Below are 22,772 nucleotides of genomic sequence, written 5' to 3'. Positions count from 1 at the left end.
GGAAAATACCGCTTTTGTCTGCTGGATGACAGCCAGTTTTTCTCTTGACAGAACCAATGGTGGCCGGCCGAACGGAGCCATATCTGCAAAGCCGCTAAACTTTCCCTGCTGCATTTCTCAAGGCCTTATTTGACCCGTCTCCTCTCGGACATTACCGCGGTTCCAACTCAAGAACGTACTTCGCGTCAGTTGCGTGTCCTCATCACCCTCTTTCCTCTGCATATTTTTCTATTGCGTCACCTCGAAAGAGGCAGCACAGCGGGCAGCACTGGTGCCCCTTAGCTCTTGTGCTCTGGGAATGGACCTGGACTTGAACGTGGCTCATGCTCTGTAAATATGTGGTTACCTGGAGTGTTTCATTTTCTTGCACTGCAAAAATTGACATTGAATGTGTAAGACACACACACACAGAGGCTAAAACCACTTGCCACAGGTGGGGTCGCGATGAGCCGGAGCCTAACCCAGCAACACAGGGCGTAAGGCCGGAGGGGACACACCCAGGACGGGACGCCAGTCCATCACAAGGCACCCCAAGCGGGACTCGAACCCCAGACCCACCGGAGGGCAGGACCCAGCCAAACCCACTGTGCCACCGCGCCTCCTCTTACGTGTAAGAGGATCCAAAGGAACTGGAATATCTCAACAGGCACTTCGGAATCCTTTTATACTCCGGGCCTTGTTCTGTATACATGGGCGTAGTTCTCGCTGCACTGTCTCTGCCTGTATGACGCTGTGACCCAGTGCTGTCCATAAAACTAAGAAAACACCCATTTTTGACTTTTTAAATCACACTCCAGCGATAAGATGTTTGATATTTCATTAGCTCCACCCCAGTGCGAGGAAGTTCTGGAAAGACCTTCCAGCTGTAAACCATAGCAGCGAGGACAAGGCCACCTCGCCGCGCTCTTCACGGATCAACGCCTCCTCCTCCCTCCAACTCAGGTAAAGGTCGCCACCGAGCTTCAGCTGAAAGCAAAATGCAAACAGCCTCTCCTCCCGTGTCGCTCTGTGGCTGACTGGACTCTCTGGGTGGCGTTAGTACGTCACTTGTGATAGGGACGCGACGCTCACCCCACCCTCACCCGCCGGGGCCGTTGGCGTCGTCACAAAAACTAAACAGCACCATCTACGAAGTGGCGGCGGACATCTTTTCGTGGTGAACCGAGCATAGTTTTCCAGTTTTGGGTAAACAGCGCACGGCTCCCCGGAGGATTTCCAGAAGCTTCTTGGAGATAGCGATGAGGTTACGCGTGGAAGCTCATTTGGTTACGTCAGATGGTTTCGTGCCTTCATCCGAGGATCCTGAGTCCACAGCTGGAGGCAGCTGCATCCCGTCATTCCATCCCATCACCCCCACAGGCAACGGATAGGGTGACCACGTCACTGGCATCAGTGAACATCCTGTATTAACTGGCTACGGAGGAACTTCCACATACTTTCTACACAACGGCTTCCTCTATTTCGATCTGCGAGCGCGGAATACTGAGCCGTAACGCAGTTTTTGCCAAATTTTCCTGTAATCCCACCAACAGTCGCCATGGAAACAGCATCAGCAATTGAGAGACGTTCCAGCTGTGGATGAACTACGATGACATGTTTGGTGGTTTATTATGATCTGTGGTATTGGTCCCTGTTGACTCAGGTTTACTCTGGGAAGATACATAATACCTTATGCATATGTTATCGCTTCATTATGCTGTCACTCAACGTCGGTGACTAAATGTCCTTTCATTTAAATGTGAAGTTGGGCAGTAATGCAGTTAAGGCTGTTTATGCGTAACTCGAAGGCTCTGCTTGTTACTCGAGAAACTACCTCAATGGGACTACTACTTTCTACCGTAGTAAAACATTTATGACAAAAAGGATAAACTGGAAATGCATACCACACACCCATAATTTGCATTTATTCGTTTAGCTAATGCTTTCATTTAAAGCAAATTACAACATTAAGCCCTTTACAGTTATTTACACAGCTGGGTAATTTTTACTGTATCAATTTCAGGAAAGTATCTTGCTTAGGGATACTACAGTAGCTGGAATTCAACAGTTTCATAAGGCAATGGCCATTACTGTCAAAATATTATAAGAGGGGGGTAAAGAGGATATAAGAGAAGGTGTACCTGTTAAAACACTCAAGCAATTCATCACCCTTAGATTGTGTTTGCTGCATCTTCTTGAAACCCACAGGACCATAGGGTTGATGTCCCATCGTTTGGGAAACATCCCCAACTTCCCTCATATTCCATGCTCACGCCATTGAATCGGAAGCACTGGCACACACCCTTTCCCGCATCTAGTACTTCTCACTTCTGTAATTATCCTGTTGCCATAGTTACCCTTAACAGCTCCACCCTAACTAGGAGCATTTAGGCAGGAGCTATCAGGTGGGGGAGTGTCCCAAAACAAAGACACACGTGGGGGAAAATTAATGGAACTGCACCGTATAGGGCTGCAGGACTTGATTCCCCACATGTAGACCATTTGCTTGGAGGCGTTTATTCTAAAATTCATATTCTTTATGTAGCATGAGGAAACAACAGAGGCTGCGAGGTGGTCAGTAAGGGTGGCAGAAGGCATCAGGAAGAGGAGCTTAGGAAGGGGCGCCATAAAGACGGCTGGAAGTGTAAACCCCAGGGACCAAAACCAGACAGCTACAGTGGGGGCGGTCAGAGGTCAACATGTTAGCACTGACTCCTCTGCTCCTAACATGGTCTAGTGCTCTCGATTAACATCGTGGGAGAAGATGTGCAACTCTAGCACCGATGACCTGCCCGAGGGTCCTCTGCTCCCACTGCACTTTGGAATTAAGGACACTTTATTCAGGCAAAAAGTCACACATTACAAGCTGTACAATCTAACCTCTAGTTAGATGTTAACCTGTTATTTATAAACTCTTAAATATTATTTACTAGGGTTGTGTACTGTTTTTTTCTCTTTCCCGTTTTAAAGAAGTTTACTGAAAACTTCAGTAAATTCAGTATAAATACTATATGGGAAGCACTGATACAGACTTCACAGTAAATACCAAGAGTAGTTGGAAGAGTCAATGCCCTGAACACCCACTCTAGACCACAGGAACAGCCCAATTCTGTAAATATAAATTAACCCGTTCAGCTCCTGAGTACAACACAAAATAGTGAAACATGTCTCGTGTTTGTGCCAGTTCAGACAAATAGCACCTTGACTCTTTTTATTGGTAGCTGGCAAATGTGACATATCAGACGAGGAGAAAGTATAAAAACAATGCCATCCATGTACAGTTTGCATCGATAGGCTCCGATCTCCAACACAAAGCAGCAGCCCCAATCTTCACTTTAGCTGTATACAGATGTTAGTCTGAAGGTATGCTCCATTTAAGGTTTACGGACAGACACGTGATCCCCACCAGCATTTAGAACCACAACCAATGCCCTTCTCTTACAAACAGCACCTTCCCAACCCAAACATCAGTTTTAGACGCACGGATCCCTTACTCTGGTCTTTGGGAACACAAAAGCAGTAGAGTTTCTCACATATCGCATCTTTGCGATCACTACGGAGACCAGGACGACCAACTAAACTGATAGCCGTTGAAGCTTACAGCCTGGAGGAGGCGCTGTTGCAGTATTCAGCTGTTTGAATGGCCAAGCTTACAGAACTGCCACCTGGGTGGATTTGTGGAAACAGGTCTGTGAGGCAAGTAAGAAACTCAAAGGCGATTATTTACATTTGCCTTGGATGCGCCAACCTCCTCAGCAGGCATGCTGGCCACTCGACACGTAGACCCACATGGTAATCCGTGCTAAGAGCACGGGGCCGGGCGTGACAACTGCTCCTTCGCCAGCAGCGCCCGGCCTGGCCTTGCACCGGGACGAGTGCTGCAACTGCATCGGCACGGGGATGCAGATGGTGCCTGTCTGGAAGGATCAGCAGTCAGACGCTGCCATCGAGACGCTGCCAAGGCCATTTAGCGACCAGCTGGAAAACATACACGTCATCGTGCCCTGGAACGGCCCGGCCACCGCACGCACAGGTTTAGCTGGAACATTTCTTAAAGGGCACCAACAGATCTGAATCCCAAAAGAAGGTATGTGGCTATAAGACATGCGGACACGCTACAAGTATGTGAGAATGGCAGCGTCTAACACATTTCTCCGCGCTACAGCCACACTAAGTGCTCAAGACCTCCTGCTTAAAATGAGGCACTCTGTCTTACCGATGTCACTCGTTGGTTTTAGGACCTCCTCAGACGTGGGAGAAACAGCAGTGCCCCCTGCTGACAAACAGGAAACTCGGCAATGGGCATTCAGTACAACACGGGCATTCGGAGACGAGGTTCACGGCACTCAGGCTCATGACCCTTTAGAGCCAATACTCTGGTAGCCTTTGCTGGACCACACAACGAACACTATTTATATTAATTGTGCTGGCTTTGAGGTACAATGGGAGGATATTTGGTTGCAATCGGCCAGACATGCTCAGTCCTGCTGCTCTGACACACGCACGATGGCAGCTTAGCGGGATGCGGCCTATTTCTCCATGTCCCCTTCCCACGTCCACTTCTGGTGTTGGTGCCGTGTGAGGATGTACTTGAAGAACTCGTAGACGGACCAGCTGATGGCCGTGGAAGGCACGTGGTAGACGACGCGCGCCCGTGCTCCTCTTAAGAAGGCAGGAAGGCCACCCAGCCCGTACACGGTGCATACGGCGTGGGCCAGGCCCGAGATGCGCCTGCTAGAGTCAAGTGACCGAAGCGCCAGAGACTCCTGCGTGTTGAGGAGTGTCTTGCAAACGTCCAGCGGGGTCGTGGCGGCGGCGGCCAGCGCCCCTGCCAGAGCCCCCGACACCATGTGAGATGAGGGGCTGTACTGTCTGTGGGGGTTGAGCAGCTCCTGCAGATACTCGTACACCACGAAGTGGAGTGCCTGGAAGGGCACGTTCATGGTCAGTTGGGTGGTGTAGCTGCGGTAGAACGCACCGATGCCCTCCATTCGCCACACCGCCGAGACACAGTCCACAATACCACGGTGTGGGGAGTTGAACATCTGCATCCGCTGCTTCACTACTGCTCAGGTGCCCCGGCAGAACGAAAGTCAACGCAGTCCAAGAGACGTGACGGCAAGGGGAGAGGAGGAAAGAGGATGAGAGTTAACAGTCTGACCATCAAATACAGTCAAAACAGCAGTCACAATGCCAGGTGGCAAGTAGGACATGTCAAAAGGAAAGTGCCAGAAGGGACAGCGCTCCCAGATCCAGTTAAGAGCAGAGCACCCTGGGATTTGTCATGAAGACAGATGAGATCCGCTGTACGCAGAACTGCAGCCATTCGAGGCCCACAGCGGAGTTCAGAGCCATCAACCGTTGCCCAAGGTTCAAAGCCCGTCTGAGTCGGATGCCTTCGTGTCCCGGAAAACCGAACCAGCTGCTGGCCCCTCTCTCCCGAGGGGGACCCCAGTTATGCAGCTCGAGAGCCCCCTCCTTTTCATCTCCTGCCTCCTGGCTATTCTCTGGAACAGGTGGACAGGCTTGTCTCCGAGGCCTCATCCATCACAGGAGACGGGTGTGCAGAAACACCCAAAACACTCCCCCTAAGGGTCTCGCACCTGGACCGCGGTCATCGCGCCACATCAAAAGAGTCAGTCAGACCAAAGGCACCAATGAGTAGGCCCACAGATGGGCACATGCTCATACAAGGTCACGACACACACGCGCACGCACGTGCAACGACTTGGGCTCAATGACTAATTGGCACTGAAGCCTCCAAACACCAACAATGAGGATGGATTTCATTTATAAAGAATCACTGACATGCTACAGTACTGTCAGCACACTTGTTCCCCATATTACAAATTGGAGGTACAATTTTCCGGTTCATTTTTTAATTTAAATTTTCTTAATCTTCAAAAATTTCTCTGCTGACAAAATGTAACTTGTCTTTACCCACTAAGCTGATGGACAGCAGTAAAGAGCAGCCAAACTGAAGAGGAGTTTGGGACCGCCTTAATTTAACTCACTTCCCCAGTGTTTACAACTCCTTTCTGGCATTCAATAACAGGATGAGGAACTCTGCACAGGCTTGCGGGACAGATCATTCAGAAATTGACATTGAACAGGTGACTGTGGAAACAACCTTTCTTCAGTCACTTCCGATTTAATATTAACGTTACTCGAAGCCAAAACTGAAGTCATAGAAAGTGAATAAACAGACTACCATAGACCCTTTATTTTAACGCTAAGTGACTGCAGTTATGAACAAAACGAATTACAAACGAGGCTGTTAGTTCAGCCTCACAGAGTAAATCCACGACAAAACCCTATTATTCTGCGTTTCCAGCACAGAATAACAGGGTTTCATTGTGGATTTACTCTGTGAGCTGGTGCAAAACACACACACACACACACACACACACACACACACACATTTTCAGAACCGCTTGTCCCATATGGGGTCACGGGGAGCCGGAGCCTACCCGGCAACACAGGGCGTAAGGCCGGAGGGGGAGGGGACACACCCAGGACGGGACGCCAATCCGTCGCAAGGCACCCCAAGCGGGACTCGAACCCCAGACCCACCGGAGAGCAGGACCGTGGTCCAACCCACTGCGCCACCGCACCCCTGATCTGGTGCAAAACAATCTTCAGTAAACACGTTTGGAATCAAGGAAGGGATTTGCTGAAACAGTCCCCAGCAGACTGCCCAGAGTAGCAGATTACTGATCCAACAGGCACACGGGGCACGTGGCTCAACCTTCACCGCATATCACCCACAGAATCAAGACACGGGAAGGGCTCGTACCTTCAGCCGGGTTCATGGCAGCATCGTGAAGCAACGTGGCCACGCATCCAGCAGCTCCTGCAAGACAAGTTCTCAGAGGTAAGCGTGGGGGCGAGTGCAGCTAGACCTGCAAACTGCAAGGGGGCAATCGTGCAAAAGCTGAATCACAAGTAAACACACTGCAAATTTAGAAATGGAAACACAGTGTCTGTTTAAAAAAAAAAAAAGCACTGTAATAATGTTTTAACTTTGAATACTTTGTGCACACTGCTTGACTGACACTTGTGTGTTCATGTGCGCGTGCACGCACACACACACATATATATATATAGATGACTGCTGGAGGCCTGACCTCTCCACTGCTACAGAGCACTCCTCTATCAGCATCTGCTCTAATCTACTAACCTGCCATCCCACCTGAATCACAACAAACACAGCAACATCTCAATGGTAAAATCAGAAGTTCACTGTGGACAAAAGTGGGGAAGGACAGGAAAAAGAACCAAATACTGTACCAAAAAAAAAAAAAGCGCTCCATGTGGGGAAAATCAAGCAGTTGTGCTCGCTGACAGGTGATGAGCCCTGGTACTGTACACTTTCCAAGCATAACCTGAATGCAAGGTGTGAAAAGGTGGAAATAAGAGAGGAAAGAAAAAGCAAGCGAAAAGGAAGTGCATGGCAGCTAAAATGTCAGCAAGACTATTGAATTTCGCAGCACTTCTGGAAACCTGTTCCGTGTGAGATACTGGCAAGGAAGCTCCTTCCTCATTCCACATGCAATAATATTGCCTATAGGAGAGGGATCAAAGGTTGTGAGTATAATAATGAAAAAGAATTTACACTTCACCTTTAAAATGTAATTAACCTAGAAGAAAAGTGTTAGTCCAGTGTCACATTCCTCTGGAACAATATTACATCACCTACTTTGATTGAAGGTGACTGAACCAACAGTTCTAGGGTAAATGTTGAGGCTCATCATTCACTCATGCAAATCAGTGTTACGCAATGAGCTGGAACTCATCTCTGGAAAACGTTGGCACTTGGAAACAACTCAAGGCACAGTGCCGCTACTCACCAGCAAAACTGTGAAGCACAGCACTTTGGGTTCCAAAAAACACTTTTATAGCAGCAACTACCACCTGAACACCAAAAATCAGTTGACTGGTTAAGGTTAGAACCCACATCCAGGTGGGAGACAATAAGACTTCTTTTATGTTAATGAGCTTGTAACATTCAATCCACCTCTGATGGCCAAACCCACCAAGAATTCTAAGTTGCTGGACTTGTTTTTTTTTTCCTCCTTTGTCTAATCAGATTCACATGGAGCTGCAGGAAATGCTTTTATGAGGATACTTAACAAAAGAATGGCCTGGTACCCAAAAGAGTACGGGACTTGAAAAAGTGTCTTTAGTTCAATAACCACGGAAAGCCATTTTTGTCAAAAGACATTAGATCCACTTACAAGCGCCCACTGTTGAAAGAACCGATACTTTTCACATGGCGGTTTTGGTGCTTCGGTGTAACACAAAACTTTGTCACTGCTCAGGCTTCCCAGTATCGAGTTTCTATGGAAACGATCCATTTCCTGGTTCAGACGTACATCCAAAGCAGGCGTGGGACTGCAAGCGAATGTGTTTACGAGAGGTGTTTGCGCACGCTTGTGACTTCTGCCTGCAGCAGAGGAGAAGCTGAGGAGTCAAGGACAGAAAGGTCTGGAAGGTGGGTCACAGTACCGTTCGCCAAGTGGCTGTTCGCCCCTGGGTGGATGGCGTCACCCAGCGTCGTCTTCAGTTTCTCGTAGCAGGCAAAATAGAGGGCATGGGCGGGGCCTGCCCCCGTCGCCGTGATGTTGAGCCCCCGCACGGGCCTCAGGATGCCCTCCGTCCTTACGATGTGCCACAGTGCCCCCATCACGCTGCGGTAGCGAGCGGCCGGCTCCGGCTGCAGGGACTGCATTCGCGTCTGCCCCGGCAGGGACGCAGGGCCCAGGTTGCAGAGGATGAAGGCAGCAGAGATTAAGAGAAACAAAACCGTCAAGGGGGTAAAGTGTCGCACGAGCGCTGGGAGCAGCATGCACCTAAACGTTCCACCGATTCCGTACGGAAAGCCCCCCCAATGACTGCCGAATTTTAAAACAGGACACTTTCCCTGCATGCTCGATTCATTTAAAAACAGAATCTCAACCCAAATGTGAATATAATAGACAGGGCATCAATTAAATACTAATGCGTAATAGAAGACGACACCAGTGACTGATGGCATGTAACCTGGCTTTCCAGGACGGAAACACACACACCGAGACGGTTTTCCCCGGCCTCGGGCCTGAGGAAGAGACGTCAGGCACAGGAGAGAAATATTACTAATTGGACCCTTTCCAAACCACCCTGGTGTCACACTGCTGGAGTTTACATCACTGCCAATGGCCCTTTGTGTCCCTATACGAGCAACACAGTGAGTCATGAGATACTAAGTAGGCAGCACTGGCAATCCCCGGAGAACACATTCGTACATTTAATTAATCACACATACATATATTGATACATTGTTACATGCAGCCACTGTATAGAGTCATATAATCATAATGTGAGAATGAGATCTTTCACTGTTCGTCCAGCAGGAAATTAAAACCTGCACAGGGTTGCCTGCAAGTGGTATAGAGGTTAAGGCTCTTGCATTTCCAGTCAGAGGTTCAACTCATAATCTTGTAATACCCCTGACCTGATAGGTATAAAAATTACACACTTGTATAAATGACTAAATCACTGCAGCTAGTGTTCAAACCTAAGAGTGTAAATTGCTTTGTTGAAATAAAAAAAAAATATCTGGATTAGAAACTTTATTTATGCAAACAGAAGACCTTGTGAAAAACAATACTTTGCTAAAAATTGTAATACTTATTGCATCACGTGAAAGTATCTTAACATCTTTTAAATGGGTGGCATAGTGAGTAGCGCTGCCGTCTCACAGAGCCTGGGTGGTGTGAGAGGATGTAGGTTTGATCCCCGCTCAGTCTCTGTGGTGTCTGTGTTGGGTTTCCTCCCACAGTCCAAAGACATGCTGTTCAGCTTCCCCATAGTATTGGATGAGTGACCCATTGTAAGTAGTGTACAGTACTAGCAGTGAAGGTCACCTTGGTTAATAAAGTGTGTGGGCTGGTAACACTACATAGAGTTCATTCATTGGAAGTCACTTTGGAGAAAACACACACACACATATATTGTCTGAACCGCTTGTCCCATTCAGGGTCGCGGGGAGCTGAAGCCTAACCCGACAACACAGGGCATAAGGCTGGAGGGAGAGGGGACACACCCAGGACAGGACGCCAGTCTGTCGCAAGGCACCCCAAGCGGGACTCAAACCCCAGACCCACCGGAGAGCAGGACTGAGGCCCAACCCACCGCACCGCCGCACCCCTTCACTTTGGGAGAAAAGCTTCTGCTAAATAAGGTAATTGAAATCTGTTGAATACTGCACGTGGGATTCATCTTGTCCCCCCTACCGGGTTCTAAGATATACCGTGGCCCATCAGGTGGCCACGAAACTGCAAGAAGGGGGCGTGGTCTCCAGGAACAAGGGAAAGCGCGCACGCGCAGATGAGTGGCGCGCAAGCCGGGGCACAGTCGACGACGTCACTTTCAACAAGTCATGCTCTTTCAAACTTTGAAGAAAAAAAAAGGAAATAGGTGCCTCTTCGAAGATAGGAAAACTGACTTTCAGAAACACGGTACTCGTAACGGCATTTTGTACTGTGTAGTAATGTTAGAACGACCCGGCGTCCCACCCTGTGACCCTCACTCACTGTCCGCGGGCGGCGCCGGCAGCTCGCCGCACTGGCACTGACTGTGACTGGTTACTCTGTCGGACGGACACTCGAGCCTCTATCAGACTGACTCGTCTGTTTCTCGCGCACGCAGATGGGATCGGTTTACCTGCTGCTCCCCTTTCCCAATAATCATGTAATCAGCATAACACGAGCCCTGCAGCCATGATGTGTCGCGTGCACCCGCTCGAGCCACCCTGCCTGCGCCGTAGCGCTAGTGTTGGCGGGATTTCGTGCTCTTAAAACCTTGTTCTCTCTTGGGCTTCTAACTAACACACTCCTGACCTGTACACAGCCCCACAGTCCCACTTTCCTTTCTCACCGCACACACTCCGCGCCGATACCTTGACGCAGTCCACCGGGTACATGAGGCAGTGTTCCATGATACCGGCCGCGGCTCCAGCCAGCATGTGCGTCCTTGGGGAGGCTCCCTGGGGCAGAGCCTCATAATGATCCGCTTCGAAACCATAGCAGGGAGCCTGCACGGCCAGAAGATCCTTTTCCACACCTATCCTGGCTGAGAAGGTCCCCACCAAGCGGCCCGGAACGGCACGGATCACTTTACCGAGACAGCGCACCTCCGCCTCGCCTGGGGACCCGGCGACTCGGCCGTCCCCCCCGGGAGCGTCCGCTGACATCCGAGGTCCCCTCACAAAACCTTCCGCTTCCATACAGAGTGCACGTTCCTAAAACTTGCCGCGCGCGTTAGCTTTTTAGTGATTTTAACCTTTTACTGTATAATTTTATCACCATCTGTGACCCCCCCCCCCCCCCCCCCTCACTGCCTCGTGTCCCACCTCCTGCGGTTCCGGGAGGCAGGAATTCCAACTTGGTGGGAGGAACACGACAGCGCCAAGGCACCGCCCACATGGCGTTTCAACACATCTGATTGGTCAGAGGGAAAGAAAAGTGACGCAGAGGAAAGCCGGAAATTGTCACAAATGTCGATCATAGGCTAGCCGGTACCGCCATGTCTTCAAATATTACTTAAAGGGGCAGGGCAAATGATTTGATTTACGGATTTATCTAGAACTCAATTTAACTGCGTTGGATTCACTTTTTGCCTGTGTCAGTTTTGTCTACTTATCCAAACTTGAAGATGATCCTAGATAAATTTAATGATGCTAGTTTATTTTATGATCGAAAAGAACGTGAATTTTCTTGGTTCTGGTCAGGCGCTCCCTGCTTGCGGGCCGGTTCCGCATCCATGCAGGCGGCTCCCCCGGCAAGGTCGCGCGCGGTTCGGCTCGAGGCGAAGGAAGCACGTGCAGCCTGGCGAAGGACGAAAAGGTCACGCTGTTCTTTCCGTTCACAAGGCAGGACAAGCGCGAGGCAAAACTGTTTCCTTTGGAATGCCGACGCTTCTTTAGTTTTAGACTCCGTTGCCCTCAATTCAGACAGTCCTGGAGCTAGCTACTAGTCTACTGTCCATAGTCCACAGTAAGTTGCATTTCTTTTTACCTGTACTCTTGGTATGTTTACAGTCAGTCATTTGCATCTGTGTTTATTCATTTTTAGCTAAACCGGCTTACAATGGGAATGGCACATTTTCGTCAGTTACTCACTGTTACAGGAACAAGAATAATAAAACAACTGACCTGGGTTTAAGTTGCCTTCCGTGTATTTAACCAATAATATAAAATATTTTTCAACGAATGAATCCGGTACACAGTGAATTTCAGAGAAAAATAGTGTTGAGTTAAAAACAGACGCCCTTATATTCTAGTGTAATTCCAAAATACATGATATCTATTTGTATCATCTCAGCGTTTCACTTTTATGGAGTGCCGTTTACAGGTCACTTGTAGGTAGAATCATTTAAATATTTTTCCCGCCTTCTACACACTTAGCAGTGTACGTACAGTATGTGTTACACTGGTCGTTGTTTTTGTAATTACATATGTTGGCCACCAGATGTCACTTTTGACTTTTCACATTCTCGAATCGAGGATTAACGAGTTAAAAATACAAAACATGCAAATAAAGAAACAGTGGTTTTTTTTTTTTTTTTTTTTTAAAGAACTTTATTGGCAGAAAAGGAGGAGGCGCGGTGGCGCAGTGGCGCAGTGGGTTGGACCAGGTCCTGCTCTCCAGTGGGTCTGGGGTTCGAGTCCCGCTTGGGGTGCCTTGCGACGGACTGGCGTCCCGTCCTGGGTGTGTCCCCTCTCCCTCCAGCCTTACGCCCTGAGTTTTCGGGTTAGGCTCCGGTTCCCCGCGACCCCGTATGGGATAAGCGGTTCAGAAAGTGTGTGTGTGTGTGTGTATTGACAAAAAAAGCAGCAATTGCAATGCTGCATAAATTCTGGTCCGACCTGCTGGTTTGTAATGCAGAGTGGAAAGTTGATTTTTCGTTTGATTTCTCCTTTAGTTTTAAGCATGGACTTTTCAAATATGACAGAGATGAAAATAGGTAACATATATAATTAGCAGAATTTTCTTATTAGCCAAATATTACATATGTATTAAATAAGAAAATTCAAACAACATTCCAATTCCTAAAAGTCCTAAAACTACGAAAAGTATGCTTCTATTGACATTTTACCATATTTGTGATGGGTGGTGTTTTTTTTAATTTATTCTGTGTATTTGTTATTTTTTCATTTACTTATATTTGTTATTCCCTCCGGGTAGGCTCCGGTTCCCCGTGACCCCGTATGGGACAAGCGGTTCTGAAAGCGTGTGTGTGTGTGTGTGTGTGTGTGTGTGTGTGTGTGTGTTATTCCCTCTGGTATTGGTTGTAACATCTGGATACGGTGCCTTGAAGCCTTGTTCAGGTCATCATCATTATAGGCCTATATCTCTATTAACTCTGTGCGTATTGTACCGAAGGCCACCTATCTCAGAGAAAACATAATGTGGGCTGAGATTCCAAATAGAAGATGTGATAAGTGACTTTCCCGTGCTGTAAATTCCAGCTTCGTAGCCCAGATGAGGTACGGTACGAACTCCACGTCCTATGACATGCGGTTGTTTTGCGACAGCCGCCCTGTGTCTCCCTGGTGATGTGGCGCCGTATTCAGGAACTGACGTCATGTTACACGCAAGCGCACACGTGACCTGCTGTGCTCGAGCCACCTGTAGAGACGGTACGCGGTGACGGGAAGAGGAGCTGGTGTTGATGCTCGCGGCGGGGAATCGACCAGGCACCAGTAAATCATCTTTAATTATCGTAAGTTATTTAATTAATTCATGCTGAACCGGGTGTCAGTCTAAGAACGATGTACAGCTATTATTCAAGCGGACATGATTTGATTTAATTCTATAGCTCAGCTGTCGCGAGCTAGCAGCACGATCATGGCCGCAAATAACAATATATATATGTTATATACCTTTTAAATGAGCAGTGTAGATATTATTGTTGTTTTCAGTTCACCTTCCATATGGTTTCTGATTATGTAATGTGTTAATGTGGTGTATGTATAGCGGGTTATGGAACCGGAAATGGGGTTGGAGGTTGGAGTGGGGTTGCTCTCCACAGATTTACCCTGTCAGTTTCTCTCCGTTCCTCTTAGAGAGTCAAGTGTGACGGATGAAACTGGGGGTGTGCTGGGACCTTTGGAGTGTTTATAAGATGATGACGTGTGTGTGTACGTTCGTGTTCATTTACTGCCGAGTTTCCTCACAGGGTTCCATTTCTCCTGCCCCATCAGCCGTGGGAAGAGAACAGCTGTAACTATGTGTTGTGTGACCATGAGGTGACAGCCGCTGCATCCCTACTGAACACATGGCAAGGTGAGAGCAGCAGTGACCTTCCGCCTCTAGTGTGATGTGCTGACCGTGCACTGAGGATCCAGAAGACGGCAATACGTCATGTTCAGGCGGCTAAGAGACCCTCCCGCTGTCTCTCCTCCCATTTGCAGAATCAGTTTCTCTTGCCTGCTGCCCGCATCCTGGCACTTCAGTGTGCCGCTGGGTTCGCTGGGCTGCGTGCCACGCCAGCGCATTTTCTACCTGCTCTTCATTGCCTGCTGCATGCTGCTGCTGCTGGCCCTGTACCAGACGGACCGCTGGCACCCGACTCGGCGGGCAGGAAATCTGAACAAGTGAGCTCGGTCTCGGATAGTGTTCGTAAACATAATATCAAAAATAAAAATCTGCCGGTGTCGTTCTCATTATTATGCAATACTTTTCCCATAGGTGGCATACAGTGTTCACTTTAAATCACGAAGTGGCTTAGTATTCACTCATTTATTCAACTTGATCATATTCACTGGGACTGTGACTTTGGACAAGTATCTTGATTCAGAATACTACATGCAGGATCGATTCAAACTAGGACTTGCAAAGCAGGGGTTCTAACCATTATAGCATCTGCTGGCCTTTAATGAGAGCATCTCTCTGTCTCTCCTCAGGTACCTTCCAATGATGGAGAACATGGAGGCAACTGACGTGAAGAACCCCGAGCTGAACTATGGCATTGTGGTGGACTGTGGAAGCAGTGGATCACGAGTTTTTGTGTACTATTGGCCACCTCATAACGGGAACCCCCACTCACTGCTGGATATTCGGCAGATGCGGGACCACGATCGTGCCCCCGTGGTCAAGAAGATCAAACCAGGTAAGGTGGGGTTTTGGACGTTGCAGCTGTCACCCAGGTTCTGGAGTAATAAAACCACTATTATCTTATATTTATCTCTGGGCAGCACAAGATGCACAGTGTTCCTGGGAAAAAAGTACTTTGCATCCAGATGTCACAACCTAGTACAACCCAGGTCCACCCAGATGACGCAACCTTCACTTAGGTTTTATATTTCAAATGTAATCAGTGCTGGGCAAATGTTTCCACTAGTTTAAAACTATTTTCCATGAACTCAAGACAGAAGGAAGCTTGCAGGTGCTCAAAATCTCAAGGTTATTTTTTTTTCCATCGCTCCACATTTTAATTGCATTTACAGACCTCCGTTGCATAACATGCAAAATTCATTTCTGAACATGTTACATCTTAATTACCTTTAATTGGGCAAAAAGTGAATGCATTCCAGAGCTACAAAATGTTCACTTATTTCACTAGACATACAGAATTTCTGTGTGATCTTTAAACATGGAGGAAGTTTCATTCAAAGCCAAGTGTATGTCACAGTTAGTCCGGGCACATTTAAATTTAGGCTTTAGGCCCACAAGTTCAGAATCCTCTTTACATTGTCTCTTTGTCTGCTCCTTTTTTCTGTCCTCTTTCTGCTTTTACTGCATGTCGTTTATTTTCTCTTTATTTTGTCGTTCTGCTGTTGTTGAGTGGTGCAGAGGGTAGCGCTGGTGTCTCACACACAGCTCCTAACTCAGTGTTTGTGGAGTTTTTAATGTTCTGCCTTTGTCTGTGTTAACTTCTTCCTACAGTCCAAAGAAATGTGTTTCAGGTCCATTTGTGACTCTGAATTACCCGTGGAATGTGAGTGGCTGCCCTGTGATGGACTGGTGTGTTCTGTTCAGGGTGTACCCTTGCATCGTGCCTTGTACTTCCATGATAAGCTTCAGACCACCATCAACCTGCAGTGGACAATTAGTTCTTGCTAATGAATAGTTATTTGTGTAGTTACCATTATAGAAGTGGCCTAATGAGTTTTTGTGTGTAACTTGTGTGCGGTGGTGTTGTAGGCATCTCCACATTAGCCCTGACCCCTGAGAAAGCCAGTGAGTACCTGCAGCCTCTGTTGAGCCATGCTGCCGCCCACATCCCCAGGGAGAAGCACAAGGAGACGCCCTTGTACATCCTCTGCACGGCTGGCATGAGGCTGCTGCCAGAAAGGTGGGCCTTTAATTTTCGCTTTTGCTGACTGTCACCCTGTTTTTTCTGCCTGTGGTTGCAGAGTTTGGCAATCTAGTTTTCTCGCTATCATGGAAGGGTAGCAGTATAAAACTGAATAACTGTTTTTGCCGTCTTTTTCCTGACTATGTTGTGGTGGGTCCAGTGCTTGTCTTTAGGCTCAGTGGTACACATAATGCATTTCCTTTGCTGTATGATGTATGAATTCTGATGCTCATGCTGCTGTACCAGTCAGCAGACAGCAATCTTGGAGGATCTGACGAGAGATGTTCCTTTGGAGTTCGACTTCTTGTTCTCGAGCTCCCAGGCCGAAGTGATCTCTGGGAAACAAGAAGGTGAGATTCGTTGACGTCGCTGTCAAACGGCCGTGGGTGTGATCCTGCTGCATGTGTTGTATGTTTCCGTGGAACACATTGTCAAAGGCTTGCTATGTTTCTCTCCCCAGGAGTTTATGCATGGATTGGCATTAACTTTGTCCTTGGCCGCTTCGACCATGCAGATGAGGGTGAGTAGTGAGCCACAGGAACAACTCTTTTTCCCAGCCCAAACACCCACTGCATGCATATTATGTCATTTGTAATGGAATAGATCAACTGACTTACACTCATATTTATTCATGTAGCAGATACTTTTTTCTAAAAGTGACACACAGCTCACAGTAAACAGAAGGTAATCAACAACAGGCTGTTGAAGTTTTAGACACCGGATTGTCAAAGCATGGGTTGATACCGTCATATTATTGGTTTGCATTCTCAAATCGCTGTCTGTGGAAAGGACACTAAAATAGCAAATACATACGTAATCATAGCAGATACTGTAGAGACCATTTATAGGGCACAAAGAGTGTTGAACATGACACAGGCAGCTACAGGAAGCCAGTGGAGAGAGAGGGGTTTGAGCTCAAAGTTGAAGATCGGATTTGTGTGTTTAAAAAAAAAAAAAAAAAAAGTTGTGGTTATATTAGCTTTTGGTGTTGTTTGATATTATGAATGGTTAACTTGCTGAAAATTGACATTACTAGAAGTTTTTAATGACTATTTGAAATTGAAAGCTACCATTTATTGGGCATTTGAAATAAATGCAAGTGCAGTGCACTGTCAGGAGCTATAATGAAAGGTAGCATGTTGCTTCCAGACGAAGATGCTGTTGTCGAAGTTACCACTGGTGTTCAAAACCAGGAGTCAATCAGCCGCAGGCGTACAGTAGGCATCATTGACATGGGAGGAGCCTCGCTGCAGATAGCCTATGAAGTGCCCAGCGCCATTGCTTTCAGCTCACCTGAACAGGTAAAATCAAATCTGTCCTACTTAAACTATTTAAAACGGAAGCTAAGCTGTAGCAAGGGCAGCATGAGGCTGGCTGTTGCGCCTCCTGTGGATGGTGTGGGAGTAACCCATAGAAGTCTGACCGTAAGTGGGTGCGATTGACATCCTAGGAAGAGGCAGCCAAGAGCCTATTGGCAGAGTTCAACCTGGGCTGCGACAGGGACCACACGCAGCACGTGTATCGGGTCTACGTCACAACCTTCCTGGGCTTTGGAGGCAACATGGCACGGCAGCGGTACGAGGATGATGTAGTCAACAGCACACTGGCGAGGAATGGGTACGTCACTCATTTACCTACTTGAGTCCATGTCTTTGGAAACATCCTGTAAGTAGGCCACAGTTGTACTCTTGGTGTAAATGTATACGCCATTTTTTTGCCGGAATAGTTGGGAGTGAGGGTATTAGCTTTAATACACAATAAGAGTGTGCTATATAGTTCAGTAAGGTACATGCTCACTGATCATACAATGTATGGTACTGATGGTGCTCTACAGGGAGTTGGACCCATTGCATGAACTGGTCTCAGCAACAAGCGGTCACAGAGAGGACCCTTTTTAACGATAAGTTTATTCTGCATTGCACGATGCTCTGGGTGAAGGCATGAGCTGATCTGACAGTGTGTTCCTCAGGGTGATGGGGGACCAGACAGGCATGACTCCATCCGCCCCTTACTTGGACGCTTGCCTGCCTGCCGGCCTCTCTGATACCATCAAACGCAACAGGCAGGAGGTCTTCCTGCGGGGGCAGGGTGACTGGCATCGGTGCCAGGAGGCAGTGAAACCCCTGCTTGGCACCCCCAACAACACAACATCACTAAAGGGGGCATACCAGGCACCCATCGACTACCACAACAGCGAGTTCTACGGCTTCTCTGAGTTCTACTACTGCACCGAGGACGTGCTGCGCATCAGTGGCCAGTACAGCAGCACCCACTTTGCCAAGGCTGCCACAGTAATGAGCTCTTCAAACACAAAGAACATGTACAGAACACCATGTCCCCTGTTTCTCTTCTGTTTGAACTGCCCGTTTTTTCCTCTACTGCAGGATTATTGCGCCACCAAGTGGTCAACGTTAAAACAGCGACTGGATAGTAAACTCTTCTCCATGCAAGCGGACATCTCCAGATTAAAGTATGTCCTTTTTTGATACTCAACAAAATATATATTAAAAGGTAATGATAAAATATGAAATATATAAAGTCCTAATTTAGTACTTAATCCTAATTAAATCCTTTTTGTAATTCATTTACCAGGATTTTGCTCTCAGTTCTGAGCACACATCTGTAGTCAAGAACAGTTTGAGGAACTTCATGCCTTGAAAACAAATGCATCTGCATTAAAGAATGGCTGTCAAGTTAGTGCCAGGAGTCATCTTTTTTTATACACACGAAAAGGGAACTGGGAGTTATTAACTTGAACAGTTCAGATTGAAACTGTTCAGTTGAATATACATTCATAATAGTCATTCGTGACACTTTTCCAAGGCAACTTTCAATGTTAGGTTTGTTCACTAAGCTACTGACAATGGTTTACTGCTTTATCTAGCAGGGTTATTTTCACTGTTTCGGTTCAGGGTTAGTACCTTGGTCAATGGTACCACAGCAGGAGCGGGTCTTTCACTGGAACCACTGCACCCACCTGCTGCTCCTATTAACCACACTTTCACCTTCTCACCAACTCAGATACCAGTGCTTCAAGTCAGCCTGGATGTACGAGGTTCTGCACTCTGGCTTCCGGTTCCCCGAGGACTATGGCAGCCTGAAGACTGCACAGCTGGTGTATGATAAAGAGGTGCAGTGGACACTGGGGGCCATGCTCTTCAAGACGCGCTTCCTCCCACTCAGGTGTGTTTACAGTCAACACAGAGGGAGACGGAAGTTCAGTCTCAATCTTCGTGTGTTTATACAACACTCTCGTGCTTCTCATCCAACTGAAGTTTATTTAACACAAATTTTTATACCCCATGACTTCCTGAGTTTTTTGCTGAGATTTTTTTTTCCCATTTCAGCAGTTGGATTTTTTTTTTTCTTATAAAAAGTAAAGCGATGCAGAAAAGTTTAGGTAGCATTATTATTTTTATCATTATTACTTGTATGCCTCCCTTATCCAAGGTGACTTACTTTGTTTCTACACTAAACTACTTAGAAATCGTGATAAATGCATGGGTCCAGAGGACTAAAGCAGGAGCAGGAATTTGAAACTGGCTGTCTGTCATAAATCAAAAGCTCTGACAACTCTAACAGCTGCTGAGGAAACCATGTTAACATTTTTACGCCTTTTAGTGGTGGTAAGTTGAGATCACTGTGCATTAGTAATTGCCTAATAAAGCTAGAATGCTTCCTTACCATCTCTGTGCTAACACAGCGTCCCTGTCACCCCATCCCACAGGGACCTCCAGCAAGAGGCACTGCGACCTGCCCATCCCAGCTGGCCGCGAATCGCCTTCGTCTACAACCACTACCTGTTCTTCGCCTGCATCCTGGTGGTCTTGCTAGCCATCCTGTTGTACATCTTGCGCCTGCAGCGCATCCACCAGAGGGAGCAGCGCCAGGCTGAGGCCCTAGACCTGTTGTGGGCTGAGGAGGGGGAGGCGCTCGTGGGCGTCTGACACCCTGCACAGCTGTAAAGCGGGGGGCGGTGCGTGAGGCAGAGGATTATTTTGCTAATAGCCAGCATCGCGTTTTCCTCGTTAGAAGGACTTGTTTGGTGGAAAGGTGCCATCTAAGAGAACCTTGGTGTTCAAGAACTTGCCAGTACACATTTTCATACCCTCAGGGGGTCATGGACACTGAGACCCAATGCGATGGGGTAGGGAAAGTGACATTCCTTTTAATTCATCAGAACTCAGGGAGACCTTGTTTGTATTTTACTTTTCTGGCTTTCCTCCACTCAGAATTGTCCTCACTGTGCTGTGTTGCAATGTCTTGACTGCAGGGTGTCCTCGAGAAGACACCCTGCTGCTGTGATTGCTGTAAATGCAGAAGCACAGTCTGCAGCTTGCACAGACTCCATGGCCATGTGATTGGAAGCTGCTGAAGACATTACCCCCCCCCCCCCCAAGAATTGCTCAGCTGATGGTCAGTGTGAACTCTGTCCCTGTCAATACAGGAACATGTCAGTGTGAGTTTATGTAGTTATAGTTTGTCCAACATTCTCACACTTCTGTAAAGATGAGCCATATGGAGTCCAGTATTTTTTTGTGTATATTTGTGTTGTGATCATGCCTAATTTAACAGTACCAATAAAAATTTTAGCACTTAAAGTTGCGCAGTGTGACACAGATAAGAAGCCACATGTGCGTAAGATTGGGTTGAAACAGCTGTTGAAGGCAGGCAAGTGGACCCTGCTCCTGTCAGTCAGGTTGATTTACACTAGCCCATACCTGTTACCGTGGAGATGGTTATTAGCACCATGAAAGTGGTCCTCCTGTGTGCTGGCTGATTAGCACCCACCACTGGCTCCTGGAGGCCCTTTCTTATGCTGGGCTCTGTGGGGAAATTGAGCTGTGAAAGTGTGACATTCCTTAAGTTTATCAGTGTTGCTGTGGAGCTGTTTAATACTCATTATGGAATGAGTAGTGTTAAGGGACTGTTGTGCCCCCCCCAAAGTCTTAATGTAAGACTCCTTCTGCTGGTACTGTTCTCCCCCCCCAACCCAACCCTTGCTGCTCCAGCTTCTGGAGTTTAAATATGATTTGATCAGTGATGGGAGTTTAGGGAACATGAATGAAGTTGGAAATTGTACAGTCTACATGATTTCTGCAACTGCATTGAATTGTGGGGATCAAAGTTTTATTAAAAGTTGTTCTTTTCTTAAAATGGCTTAATATTTCCTATCAGTGGAAGATAAAGACAAGTATAGTACTTTGCATTCCAGAAACGTTCTAGTCAAGTCAGCTGATTACTCCCACTGAAAGCTTTGCATCTCTACATGATCAGGGCAACTTTTGAATAAACTTCAGTTGAAGATCATTTCACTTTAGTTTTACCTGTATTTCCATCTAATATCAGCAACCGCTTGTCCAGTGGAGGGTCATGGTTTTCCAGAGTCTATCCAAAAACGCCCACAGACTGAACTACATTCAAATCCATGGCCGAGGACTGTCAACCACCACTGCTATCGGCTATGCAAGGCTTTACGTGTGTGTGTGTGTGTGTGTGTGTGTGTGTGTGTGTGTGTGTGTGTGTGTGTGTGTGTGTGTGTGTGTGTGTGTGTGTGTGTGTGTGTGTGTACATACATACATACATAATGTATAGCAGGGTATGTACTGTGGTAAATGTTAGGATTCGAACCTTGCCAGCTGATTACATACAATTGAAAAAACAAAGAGCGAGGCATTTAAAAAAAATACTTTAATACAACAGCTGCTTATAAATAGTAAAATATACATTATACAGGTATACAGTACGCTCACAAAACAAATTAGGTTTCTATTTGTACGGCACTTTTTGTAGTTTTTTTTTTTTTTTCTGCCTTTTTTGTTACAGAGAAAAGGTGGGTATAACATACATGTGTTAATGAGTTCTGGCGGACCAAAGCAGGAGCATAGGTACCTAGTTTCTGAATTACAGAAGACGGATATGGTACAAGTCCCGCTCAGGGACTGCGGTAAGAACACCAAGTGCTGCGGAATGACAGGTTGCGCTCTATCGGCACTGCTGCTCAAGTGTGTCGCTTGGCTCAGTGTTATGCTCTCGCCTAGGCATCTCAAGGCTGAGTTCTACTGCTCCGACACGTGGCACCAGAACGGAACAAACCCCGATCAGAACGGTCATTCCGCCAAAAGAAAATGCATTTGAGACCACATGTCTTTCCCCCTTCTCTCTTTCGAGGCACCTGGAACCACATGGCCCCAGCATGCAGCGTAACACTGGAAGAATCACACTTTGTGGATAGGCACTCAACGTAGGGTTTTTTTTTTTTTTTTTGCCATATAGCGAGTGTAGGTAAGTGCATTGATTTGCGTACACTGGTCTGCAGGCCCACGTGTGCAGCTGCGGCTGACCTCAACAGTGGATAAATGCCGAAATGTGTCATCTCTGGAGGCGCTCAAGTCCTTCACATAACATACAAGCAGCCAGAGGATATTACAAGTAGCTGTGCGTAAAAAGAG

General features: G+C 47.3%; 2 protein-coding genes across 5 annotated transcripts; one reads left to right on the top strand and one right to left on the bottom strand.

The window, feature by feature from the left end:
• Positions 1-1,956: 1,956 nt before the first annotated feature.
• LOC108933529 (mitoferrin-2-like) lies at positions 1,957-11,334 on the bottom strand. 2 transcript variants are annotated; one of them, XM_018750665.2, is made up of 4 exons: positions 10,897-11,334; positions 8,488-8,716; positions 6,776-6,832; positions 1,957-5,044 (listed from the first exon to the last, which is right to left on the bottom strand). In XM_018750665.2, the coding sequence occupies exons 1-4, from the start codon at positions 11,041-11,043 to the stop codon at positions 4,509-4,511; spliced, it is 969 nt and encodes a 322-aa protein (XP_018606181.2). In that variant the 5' UTR covers positions 11,044-11,334; the 3' UTR covers positions 1,957-4,508. The 2 variants fall into 2 exon arrangements, with proteins under 2 accessions (XP_018606181.2, XP_018606180.2); XM_018750664.2 differs by having other exon boundaries at positions 10,919-11,334.
• A 244-nt stretch (positions 11,335-11,578) lies between these two features.
• Positions 11,579-21,784, top strand: LOC108933736 (ectonucleoside triphosphate diphosphohydrolase 7-like). Of its 3 annotated transcripts, none has more exons than XM_018750991.2 (14): positions 11,579-12,014; positions 13,556-13,743; positions 14,200-14,306; positions 14,435-14,617; positions 14,927-15,132; positions 16,167-16,317; positions 16,567-16,670; positions 16,781-16,840; positions 17,470-17,621; positions 17,771-17,937; positions 18,290-18,611; positions 18,705-18,790; positions 19,342-19,503; positions 20,048-21,784. In XM_018750991.2, exons 3-14 carry the CDS (start codon positions 14,299-14,301, stop codon positions 20,265-20,267), a joined length of 1,821 nt encoding a protein of 606 aa, XP_018606507.2. In that variant the 5' UTR covers positions 11,579-12,014; positions 13,556-13,743; positions 14,200-14,298; the 3' UTR covers positions 20,268-21,784. The 3 variants fall into 3 exon arrangements, with proteins under 3 accessions (XP_018606507.2, XP_018606509.2, XP_018606508.2); XM_018750993.2 differs by having other exon boundaries at positions 13,490-13,743; XM_018750992.2 differs by lacking the exon at positions 11,579-12,014 and having other exon boundaries at positions 13,272-13,743.
• The last annotated feature ends 988 nt before the right edge of the window (positions 21,785-22,772 follow it).

This window comes from Scleropages formosus, chromosome 16, assembly GCF_900964775.1.
Source record: "Scleropages formosus chromosome 16, fSclFor1.1, whole genome shotgun sequence".
Classification (NCBI taxonomy): Eukaryota; Metazoa; Chordata; class Actinopteri; order Osteoglossiformes; family Osteoglossidae; genus Scleropages; species Scleropages formosus.
Note: the sequence above shows the minus strand (reverse complement) of the source record. Positions and strands in the feature narration are given on the sequence as shown.